The 12438-nt window shown below is 44.7% G+C and overlaps 1 protein-coding gene across 1 annotated transcript in view; it reads right to left on the reverse strand.

Annotated features, from left to right (window-relative positions):
* Positions 1-5560: 5560 nt before the first annotated feature.
* Positions 5561-12438, reverse strand: part of LOC121615085 (leucine-rich repeat and immunoglobulin-like domain-containing nogo receptor-interacting protein 3) — a 29657-nt gene continuing 22779 nt past the window's right edge. Inside the window, exons 2-4 of the mRNA XM_041949255.1 lie at positions 8605-9214; positions 7378-8121; positions 5561-7168 (exon numbers count right to left, since the gene is read on the reverse strand). Of these exons, the coding sequence (XP_041805189.1) occupies positions 6599-7168; positions 7378-8121; positions 8605-9159 (1869 nt within the window). The 5' untranslated portion in view covers positions 9160-9214 and the 3' untranslated portion in view covers positions 5561-6598. The remainder of the gene's footprint in view (positions 7169-7377; positions 8122-8604; positions 9215-12438) is intronic.

The following is a 12438-nucleotide window of genomic DNA, read 5'->3' on the forward strand; positions in this document are numbered from 1 at the left end:
GTCCCACCATCCTGCTTGGAATATCAATCAGTTTATCTACAGCTTACACATCTGAGCAGATCCTCTGTGTGTGGATAGATATGTGTAAAAGTACAATCATCCCAAGTAAACAAATGCTTCTTTTGTAAGATGCACACTCCATTGCAATATTCGGGAATGCAGGTGATTATTTGCGCCTGGCTTTGATTTGTACCAGATTGAAAACACTTTAACGGTCTCACTTGCTCTTAGTTTGTTTCAACCAGTCCCATGGCCAGCGACAATGGCACCCATAGCTCTCCGCACAGGTGCAGGTGAGAGTTTGGCAAGACCAATCACTGTATACAAAAGGCATGCATAGATTAAACCTGCTAAGACCACAAGAAAGAAAGTTATTTTTTTCTCTAGAGAGGAACCGATCATTTGTGGATCAGATCTCAGTCATATACAGTGAAAGAATGACACTGCCATGTTTTCTTATGCTTTGTTATCGTTTGGTCTGATGGTGGTGAGACCAGAGGGGGCGTCTGAAAGTGTGTGTCTAATCTACAGACTGAGCCCCAGCAAACCAGGTCAGAACTGTTGGGTTTGTTTAGATGGAGGCCTTTTCCTTGACAACTCGCACGATGCCCCAGACACCCAGAGCGGAGAGGCGGTCACGCTATGGCTATAAGAAAATCAGCGAAGCACTGACTCATGAGGCTAACAGTCAATTTGCTCTGTCCAGTGTTTCACTGTATGAGACCCAAAGCTGTTATTTATTTATTTTCCCACCGCGTACAGCACTTGTACATCAGCTTCAGCGGTATGGGCCCATACTGTTGCTGTTACTCACATTGACCACCTGGGGTCAGTATTGTCACATAGAAAGGGGGGCACTTGCAATTATCTGGTCAAGGTTAAGCCGAAGCAGATGTCTGTCCAAAGTGGTTAAAACAATCCTTCAGCAATGCTCTGCTTCATGCCCAATTACGCCTGAATATCAGTTAACAATGACTTCACCATGTCTCTGTACAGTTAGTGAAAACCACCACAGGTAATGTTTCTATCTATCAGATATGTAAAAAGCTAAAATAACTTAAACACTGTTTCTGTGACACACTTCTCTGAGAGGCCCGTTATGGAAATGGGACTAATAAGCCAAGTAATCACCCAATCAGTCGAGCTCGTTTCTCTGTCATTCAATTACTGCTCCTCTCAGCTCCGATAATTCAACTCGAGTCTAATCCAATCACAGTTGCAGCTCTTAGATCTGGGGTAAAAGATGGATTCATTTAGAGCTAATATGGAGTCGGAAATGACAGGAACCAAAGGCTGCAGAAATGCAGACTTGAAGGTAAGACTGCTCTCTTCAGAGGTCTGAGAGCAAAGCCGCCTTTAATAGAGAAGTAGACCAGCAGCAGGACAAGAATTCAGGCTCTGACGCCATGATTATTGGTGTCTCAGGGTTTGTTCTTATTTTGGTCTGCGTCTTTGAAGAGTTCCCCAGCGGAAGGTATCCTAATAGTGAGGCTGCTGCCATTGTAAATGGGGCGTCTAGACTATGGTACACCAACCCCAGGCAAGGGCGAACCGGAGGAGGGAGCGGGGGATCGCTCAGCCCACTTTCTCAAGTATCACGGCAGAGGAGATGAATCAAGCTCAGCTCCACTGGTATCAACAAACACAGGGACTCTGTCAGCCAGACTGCGGCGGCGGCTTGGCTGCAAAGCTGTGTGCACTGGCACCTTTTTATTGTAGAGAGAGCTGCCGAACAATTGTTTGGCAAAGTGTAAGTTCTAGCAATTAAAATTATTACTAAATTATTGCTAAAGCCTTTAATAATGGGAGAAAGTTTAATGTGGAGGGGGCAAGGAAAGGGCATTTAGCTTTAAAATGAGTTCTTCCAGCTTTCAGGGACCCATGACGCTTGAACAGACACACACACTTATTTTCAACCCGGACCAACATGAAAATGTCAGTTTTCAGTGAATGGACTGCTTTAATGCTACTTTTTGTCACAATGACTCAGTGTACCACAGCAGGCAGAAAGTGAGAGCAGGCTCATAGCCGTGGTATTACAACAACCCACCCCCCTTTCTACATTTGTCAGTTTAAGTGTGACAAGATTTCATCAGAGAAAATACATACAGTACAGTCCATGGGTTTTCATATCCGGAGAAAGATCCCAGAGTAGCACTGTGCAGAGCGAGAAAGTTCCAGAAATGGTTCTTCAGGAATGAGTAGGGCGTGAAATGGGAACCAATGTTTTTTTCTTTTTTTTTTTTTTTTTTAGGGAACCTGGGTCACCCCTTTCATCATTTGTCTCCACTAATCCGATCACTGCTCCGTGTTCGATGGCATCACGAGGAGCAACAAATCATAACACTACAACACTGAGTCACCGACCACACAGTACACGTGTCTACTACCACACAACCATATTCCAGCCTAATACTGTGAACAGGGACAACGAGGGTTGGAAATGTTAAGAAGACAGGGGACGGGAAGAGGGGGGAGGACGGTAAAGAGGAGGAGAAGGAGAAGAAGATAATAAAATGAAACACACCCTCATCAACGCTTACATTTGTGATTGATGTGTACACAATAACACCATCGACAATCACTACAGACATTCTCACTGTCTTCTAAACCTAGTGTCACTGAGAAATACGGGGGAATGGTAAAACAAAAGGGTCTGTTCAGGGAGAGGAGACGTCCGTGAAGGCAACGTCCTGTTCTCAACACAAAAATGGCCGCTGACACTGTTCAAAGCGGTATGAAAACCAGGCCAATTTGTTCATCTATTCTCATTCGGCCTCATGAAACTTTAACAGCTGTTCAGTTATTCATCCTGACACAGAAGCCGCGGTTTCATCATCCCTCACAAGGGACAAAAATTGAGTTTGCAGGATTTATTTCGCAAAAGTTTTGAGAGTCTGAGGTTCTCTCTTACCTGGGGCAATTGGTTTGCAAACACTAAACTTAATACAGTGGTAATCTTAGTACAGTGTTATAATTGGTGCGCTTTAAATCAGTGGTTCCCAACTTTTCAGAGTATAACCCTTAAAATGAATGTGTACATGCAACCAAACACGTCAGTGAGTTGAACAGCAGCAGCCGTTCATAAATCCTTCACTAAGTTCTTATTAATTATCCTGATGAGGTAAATCAGGTTGATATTAAAACTTGAAATGTCTTGTGTGTGCAAACAATATATTAAACTTAACTCTTTGTAAATTAGTGCATGACATTATTTTATCAGTATTGGCAAACATGGAGAAATAAGAGTTAGTATTTATTCAGAATGAGTGCACACGATCATGCTAACCAAACCAACGTGACCATTTAGTTTAACATAATTGACATTCTACTTTGCAATCTGAGGCACACACACTATTGGATGTCATTTAAAATCTTATCAAACAGTATTTTGATGAAGTGTCTTAAGTGCCAGGTCAGACATGTCGATTCCTTTACTTCATGCTAGTGAGGTAATGTGATCTGTGCTAGCTCTTTCTAGATCCGTCACTAAGTTTGCGTATAAAATCCTTCGTAAGTTCTTAGCAAGTAGCTTGTATCAACTAGTGATTTAGTAAATCAGGTAGCTTTTAAGGACTCTAGTAATGTGTAAATGTATTACTAGGGAATATCTATAAGTTACTGCTGTTCGACTATTTAAAGAGGAAGTCACTGTAGCATCGCAAGCTGTAAAATAGCTATAAAAATTACCAGTTTTCAGGTCCAAACAATACATTAAACTTCACTGTCAGTTCTTTGTAAATGTAGAAGGACTGTGACTTTCTTATGCACAGGCCACAAACAAATGTGTTTCAGAGTTAGCTTGTAGGCTAGTACTCATGCGTTTTATGGGGAAGTAGCTCACTATGCTAACTTAGCGTTATTACCTCATTATTACTACCTTATTACCTATACACTGAATTTACATGAACATTAAACGGCATTTTAGTATATTACCATATTGCCTACTTTACCCTCCACTGTGAATGGGTCATATATTAGCAAGCCTATGCTAGTTTTGCCTGCTAGCTATGCAACACGAGCTGGCTGCTGCTGTGTGTAAATATGAGCAATTAATCTCTATGTAGCACTACTTTGTGTGGTGAAGATTGTTTTAATTTAGTGATGCGTGAACACTTTAGTGCTAGGCTAGCTTTGACGAGGCTCAGTTTGAATTTTAGAGGCAGAACTGTGTAACATTTATTTTAAAAAATTCAATTTAGATAAAAGTTTGTGTATGTTTTTTCATCACTGATTTGACCTTTGACACTAGGTTAGGAACCAGTGTTTTAGATGATGTTTCTTTGCTCTGCCTGGCTTCAGTCGCTGAGCACTCTGAGATGGGAACGGGAACATTGGCCGGTGTTGAGAACAGAATGCTCCCGCACACAGGACGAGGAACTTCAAAACCGTAAACAGCCAAACGGTCACGGAGAACAACAACTGAGGAAATTAAAATGGAGGACAACCAAGAAGCAACAGAACACTTAAAAAAAAGACTTTTGTCCTTTTTTTTTCATTTTAAAAACCACAGTACGACTCTCCACTATACGATGCACATGGCGTGGGTAGGGTTAACACGACTTCATTTACATTTGAATCCTCGATCTCCAGCCAGGGACCCCTCCCAAAGGAGGACCCAGTGGGGGTGTGTGGGGGGGGGGGGTAGCGGTGAGGAGGGGGGATGCACTGGGCTAGGGGGGCAGAGACATTCGCACACCGGCCGTCTCAGAGGCAGAGAGAGAGCAGTCAGTCACGCTGCTTTATCAGTTTGTATGTTTATTCATGTGTAACCGTGACTGTTGTTCCTGGCAAGCCAACCAGCCTTGATGTGGATTTATGTCTTCTTTCTCTCCGCTCTCTGTGTGTGTGTGTGTGTGTGTGTGTGTGTGTGTGTGTGTGTTATGGGGTGCGACTTTATGCAAGCCCAGCGACAGCAGATGGTCTTGTGATCATCATGACAGCTTGTAAGATGGCAGTAGCAGTAACTGTTTATATGTTATAATGTAATTGAGTCATGCTCATGTTACTGTATAAAAAAAAAAAAAAACACCTACACGTACTATGGCTTTGTTTTTCACTCATCAGTTCTCACTCGGAGAATGAATTTTGGCTTTATGGCTCCACAGACAGTATTGCTGGAATGTTATATCTCAGTAAATATATATATCTCAGAGTAAATATGTGTGGCTGCACTTACTCTGTAGGGTTGTTATTTCACTTTTCCTGAGAAAAGGTGCTGTACATGTGTTGCTATGTGTGTTTTCCACTACCAGGATGAGTTTGTGTGCTAATGTTTGCGTGAAGCCTCCAACAGTGTCACTGTGTGTCCTCTGTCTACCTCTGAGTATGGCCCAACTCTCCAGGCTGCTCCCCCCTGGCAGCGCTGGCAAGGTCAGGCATCCACCAACACAGCAGAGGGCAGGGACGGAGGGTGGAGGCCGGCAGGTCGACCCCTTCCTGTTGATGAAAGAGCATGAATTGACCCCCCCTTCCTCCCTCCAAATCCACCCTGCAACCCTCCAGTGGCCACCAGCCCCGGTCCCCCTTGCTCTCTCTTGTGTTGGTTTCTATGGTTACTGTGGCGACCCGTGACCAGTGGGCTTGACTTCCTAACCAAACTCTCCGGGCCACGGGCAGCCACAGCAGCTCTTGGCCAGTGCGCTCGTCCCAAACTCACACAGCTAACGTTGTCGCAAAATCTCACAAAGAAGAAACGTCCAAATCGTGTTTCTTTTGTCTATTTGTCATATATGTGATCCAATCCATCGCTCCTTATCAGATATTAGCATCAGAACATATTTTACATCCATTAAGCTTTAGCTCATGAAAGCAAATGGCATATGATAATGTTAAATGAAGTGTTTGACCCTACAGAACCCTCCTCACTGTTCAGCCGTGGTCAGAATAGATAAAGTGGCTCTTATATGTTGTATAGAAAAACATATTCAAACTGTCTTTCAAAACAACTTGTTTTATTCAGTGGTATGAACTTACAACTTAACGCTCAACTGCATTTCTACATGCATGATTCTTAACAAGGCAGACTTTAGAAGAGCATAGCTACAAATTGTAGAAATGGGTGGTAGCCAGGTCTCCCTGCAATACATTCATTTTAAAATCCCTGACTGCACAGAATACAGTGAAGGGAAATTTAAATGAAAATAGGAAATTTATTTCATTTTCTTATTAATGTATCCAAGAGACGGGGCTACCAGTATTCCACAGCTCAATAATCATGCCAATTTCCAAAACTTATCTCCTATAATTCTTGACTCTATTATTCTTATCAAGCTTGGATGATCATTAGCTCTTTCAAATCTATCAATACTATAGTGCCTTGCAGTATCCTTCAAACATGCTTTCCACCACAAGCTGAATAAAACCACTACAAGACAGAGAGATCAGGGTTGTTTTGTTTTCATTCACAAATCAAACCAAATCTTGTCATGGCTCCAGTTTTGATGTGGGCACTCAATTTTGAATAGAGCCATAGACGGGAACTTGTATTGTGCTTTCAAACTTCTTTGCGAGTCAGTGGCTGTGTGTGTTTGTGTGTGTCAAACACGTTTTTGGGACGTGCTCATGCCTCCCCCGAGGGACCCCTGGCTGCGTTGTTTCATATCATCTTCATGTTGAACTTCCTGGTCCCTCCCGAGGAGCCTCCGGTGGCGGGTTCAGATTTCCGGAAAGAGTACTCCACTGTGAAGTTGTTCTTGCGTTGGCCGCGTCCCCGGCTCCACACGAACAACAGCAGGAAACAGAAGAGGACAACCCCCAGGAAGGTGATGCAACCCATTGCCGTGGAGACCAAGATGGTGGTCAGGTCCAAGGTGAACTTGAGGAAAACACGCGTGCTGTTCAGATTTGTGTCGTTGAAGAAGTCGCCGCTGTACAGCGATCGGTTGAGAAAGAAGGCGGAGGCGGCATCGAGCGGCTGGCCACGCACTGTGAGTGTGGCGAAGTAGGTGTCATTACCTCCAGCGTTACTGGCGATGCAGATGTATGTTCCGCTGTCAGTAAGCTGGGCGTAGCGGATCTCCAGGGTGCCACTAGGGAGAACAGTAATGCGCCCTGAACTCTTAGCTGTGATCCGTCTGCGCTGTGGGGAAATCCAGACAATAGCAGGTACAGGTTCTCCTTCAGCTCGACACAGAAAACTCACTGGCTGGCCCTCACGAGCGATCACCTGAGGGAGGTGGAGGAAAGGAATGCATGGACCAATAAATGCAGGCGAGTCAGAAAAACACAGCAGTATATATAAACAACAAAATCTGGCAGCATTATAGAATACTCTTTGTGCTTGCAGAATCAATAAGCATAACCCCAGTAATCAAATCATTAGCATTTATTCTTTTATTGCTTGGTATTAAACCTAAATGCAATCATCTTCATTACCTGCTGCAGCTTACGGTTGCGTATCTTAGGTTTCTGGCATGTAAAGTGATCGAAGAGTGCAGAATCGGTGAAGGCGCTGAGGCTGACCCCTTGCACCTCCACCGGCCCCGCACACACCGGCACCCTGCCGTCAAAGTTGAGGGTCTTGCGTCTTTGCAGGATCCACAACAGACGGCAGTCACACATCAGGGGGTTCCCATCCACTCTGAGGGTCTCCAGACTGTTGACAGAGTGGAAGGAGCCCTCTTCCAGAGTCTGCAGGTCGTTGGAGGAGAAGTTGAGGACGCGGATCTGTCGGAGGCCTCCAAGGGCATGGAGCTCCACTGTCATCAACCCTGTGCTTACCATGATGAGTTCCTTCAGCCTCAGAAGGTCCTTGAAGGCCCAGGGCTCTAATGTGGTGATGGGATTGTAGGACAAGTTGAGGTGGGTGAGGTGCACCAGGTTCTTGAAGGAAGCGGAAGGGACAGAGGTGATGTTGGTGTTGGTGATTGAGAGCCAGTGGAGGTCCAGGCCCTGGAAACTAAGAGGGGAAATGTACTCCAGGTATGGCCAGTGATCGATGTCCAGACCGCGCAGGTTGGAGAGCTTGCGGAAGTTTTGGTCCTCCAGGGCAATGATGCTGAGGTGACGGAGGCGAAGGGTGACCAGGCTGCGGAGGTAAGACAGCGTCTGGCCAGAGATGGATGTCAGGTTGCAGCGCTCTATTGTGAGATCTTCCAGCCCCAGCAGTCCTGAGAATGCCTGGGAATCAGGAAGATAAAGGATTTTAAAATCTAAAATAACCTAACAAATGGGATATAAAATGTTAATTCATGAGCTTTAGACCTTTTAATAGAGCCAGGCTAGTGGTTCCCCCAGTTTTCAGTCTTTCTGCCAAGTTTAACTAACTTGTAACTTTATATTTAGTGTACAGACATGAGAGTGATATCAATCCTCTCATCTAACTCTTGGCAAGAAAGGCAATAAGCCTATTTCCTAAAGTGTTGAACTACATATTTCTGAGCCAAACCAGGCATTGCTACAGGCACTATGACTGGCAAATAGCTGCTTGGCATTAGTGTCTATTTAAAACCACAGAATATATTCCAGTGCTATCAATATGAAAGTGTGATCCTCTGGGATCTTATTTCCAAGGAGAGCTTTGATAAATAAAGTAAATGTTCTTCCATCCGGTCTTTCATTAGTAACACAGTCATGATACAGACAAGATGCTGGAGAGCTTACCTTGTGGGATATATAAACCAGGTCGTTGTCTCCAACCTCCAGATGTTTCAGACTCCTCAGATCCTGGAAGGTGTAGTCCAATAAAATCACCATCTTGTTCTCACTCAGGTCCAGGCTGGTCAGATTTCCCAGCTTGGCGAACGCCCCCATGGGCACTAACTTCAGCTGGTTCCCCCTTAACTTCAGCACTTTAAGACTCTGGAGGGTGGCGAAGGCATTGGGCTCTAGTGTGGCAATGAGGTTCTCACTGAGGTCCACTTCCTCAAGCCGTGGGTATGGTGCCAGGTCACCTGCTTGCACCCAGCGGAGCCGGTTCTTGCTGAGGTCCAGAAGCTGTGTCTCTGTGGGGATGCCCTCTGGGATATTAGTGAGCCGCCGCCGCTGGCACGACACTGACCTCAGCTGAGCCGAGCACTCGCACCGTGGCGGACAGGCCTGGCTACTTCCTGGCAGCGTCAGGGTTATTATGGCAACCAGAGAAGCACCCAGGACCCACCGCCACATCCTTGGCCATGGCACTAAGGCACGCCCACCAGGGCCAGGAGAGCCAATCATGGCCCTGGTCCTCTGACTCCTTGCCTGTCGCAGGCAGGGTCAGCGCACCATACACCTGCAAGACGACACAAAGGGAAGACAGGAAGAAGATGAAAGCAGAGAGAGGGAAGGAATAGAAAGAATATGAGAAGAATGAATAAAGACATGATACCAGAGAATCTACCATCTATCATGTCCTGAGCTCATAAAAATTACATCCACGTGTCTATAAATTATCTATGCTCCGTGCAGTTTAAGTAATATTATACAGAAAGCTGTGCAGATCTCAGACATATCTTGACATGGCATTAAAATAAAACTGACGTAGACCCCATTACAGAAACATGGATCCGTGAAAGATATTTAAGATAATTTGACTTTTCACTAATTAATCTATGACTTCAGTTGTGAAACTGGGACAGTGGGAGCTTCTTGCTTCAGCTGAATTCATGCATGTTGCATCTCTTCAGCTCTCCTCGCAGCACTGAGACCGTCTGCTCCATTTTGACGAAACACAATGAATTTATTATCAACACTCATAAACACAGACTGAGCTCCTCAACAATCACGCTATGCCTGGAAGCCATGCACGCTGCGCTTATAAGAAATGTGAGGTGTCTGAATCATTCTGCACTTAAGTCATATTATGCGTTTGATCAGGTATGTGCTGATCCATGTATGCGTAGGACGTGGCATTTTGCTGGCTATGAATTAAAAGGCGTTTTGGTCCTCCTTGCAGATGAATCACTCGTGCTTTAACATTCCTTCAGGCAACCTGTCATCTCTCCCACACGCTGTTTTCAACTCAGAGACAGTCAAAGAGCACCTGGCATTAGATCTGGAACACAAATCAGTGTCCATCTACTTAGCATGAAAACTTTAGGGAAACGCTCCTGAAGCCAAAAGTGTGGAAATAGGAAGTTTTTTGCTCTCATGCTAGAAATGCTCACCCAAAACCCCCAGATGTAAACTCTTGACCACTTGCTTGTTTGTTAGCTTTCCAGAAAAAGTGGAATTGAGAGAGAATATATCATCATCACCGGGTAGTATCATGTTAAAATACTCTCTGATGCTGGAGGCGGAGGGAGGCAGAGCCAAATGGATAAATAATGTATGGGTTGGTTTTTGCTTAATGGGCAGTGTTCGGAGGGCTGTTCATAAAGTTAGAAGCGCCAAAACTCACCTGTTTCTCTTTTTGCTGCAAGATTTGCCTCAAGTAACTTTCTAGCAAGTTGGATTTAGAAAACAGCCTCTTGAACGCCTAATCATATCTGACTGTTTCATGCGTTGGCATCAATGGGATCAAACAGGATGAAATGGGATTTAAGCTAAATTTAAAAGATGGCAGACATAAATTCTTTCACACATTTTCACACATGATCACTCATACACTAACTACTTATACACCCCCCACCCACCCAAAGCTTGTGTCTCATCTACTAAACCTCAGGGTCGATAAATCCCACAATTTTTTGACAGGCCAGGAAAACACTCTGTTTACAGATCCCATATCTGAAGGATCTGGTTGAAATCTGGCACAATTTTCCCTTTCGCTGGGAGACAAAACGCAGCCACGGAGAGGCTGCTGTGCCGACTGCTGCACAAACTGACCCACTTCTCAGCAGCAACTCAGCCTCGCACTGTCAACCAGCAACAACTCACCATGACCACAACAACAGAGCGGCAAACCTTAGCATCTCCGCGGAATAGAGCCCTGGAGAGTAAGAGAGAGATCTGAAAAACAAACATCAGCATACAGATGTTCTGAAATAACGAGCTATTTATAAGACAAAATCAAACAAAATTAACTTCTGCATCCCTGCGCCACAGAGATAATCTTTGAGGCACTGACATGACGGTATTTGCTCTTCCTGCACCTTCTTCTCAACTAAATGTTCAGGATTTTTAGCAATGTTAAATGCTAATGTGGCTCTATGGATGGCAACGTTGGAGGATGAATCTTAATTACTTCGGTCATCCCCTGACTTTTCCTGTAGAGCCATCAGCAGCCATCAAGCTCTTCACTTTTTAAATTGAGATATTCAGAGTGAAGTATCTTGTCAACTATCAAAATTCACCATTAAAATCAGAATTCTATCAATTCTTATGACTTCTAAAATGAATGACATTGCTGCCAGCATCAGCTATACATTGTGTTAACTGCTAATTTGCAGATGTTAGCATGCTAACAAGCTAAACTACGACTGTAAGTGTGATGTGTCGCTAACACAGACTTGTTATACTGCAAGTGTGTCTAGTGTCTGCGAGCGTGTCAGTGAACATCTGCCCGGCTCTTAGGCAGTCTGATGGATGTAACCTGTCTCCGCACCCCCTGTGACAGTCATCCTACGGGTCAGTGGCAGAGACAGAGCATGAATCAATGAGCTGACATCGTGGAGGCAGACAAAGTCCTCACTGCTGGACTCAAGGACAGGCAGGGATCCTTAAAACACACACACACACAAGCACACACACACTTCTTCAAACACATGGATCCACAGGAGTCTTGGCATCATCCAGTGAGCAGGTGAATAAATACACAGCTTTACTTTCACTCTCAAGGCAAATACTGGGGATAGCTTTCTACTATTGTTGCAGCAGGTGGTTTCACAGTCACAGTCCTGTGTCCTGTGGATCTGCCTACTTCCATATTCTGCTTAAACATTAAAGAGGACAGGGTTAGTCTTACAGCTACCTCCTGCACCTGGACAGCCATACACACGTAATATCACACTACGAGTCCCCAAAGTCCCCAGTAAATTAACATTTGCCAGATATTATGGCAACAGCAGTGGCAAATCAGGACCATCTAGACAGCGAGGAAGGTAGACTCTGCCACAAGCCAGCTGTCCGGGGAGAGACGAGGAGAAGAATGGGAGGAAAATCAGCCCAGGAGCTAAAAATAACTAACTTTTAGATACTGGCCTAATGAGCAGATGTTGGGGAACAACATCCCTGTCCAATCACACATACATCATCAGCATGCACAGGCACAACACTGATGACCATGGCCAGATGTCTCAAACGCTGGTTCAGGATGCTCTGATTAAAAACACTGTGTTGCCAAAAAAGACACTTCCGAAATAGCTGTGGAGGAAAAAAAAAAAAGGTTGTGGTCATTGTCTGGTTTGTGTTTGTCTATTTGTGTGGCAGTGTGTCCGACTGTAAATAGGTCATCCATGTTGACTGGTAGCCTATATAAGCCTTTATATTTGGCCAGCAGAGCGTGGATCTCCTCAACCCCAGCATCTCTCCGTCCTAAGCTCTGTCTGGCTTTTTTGCTTTTGCTCTCTCTCTCTC

This window comes from Chelmon rostratus, chromosome 12 (genome assembly GCF_017976325.1).
Source record: "Chelmon rostratus isolate fCheRos1 chromosome 12, fCheRos1.pri, whole genome shotgun sequence".
Lineage (NCBI taxonomy): Eukaryota > Metazoa > Chordata > Actinopteri > Chaetodontiformes > Chaetodontidae > Chelmon > Chelmon rostratus.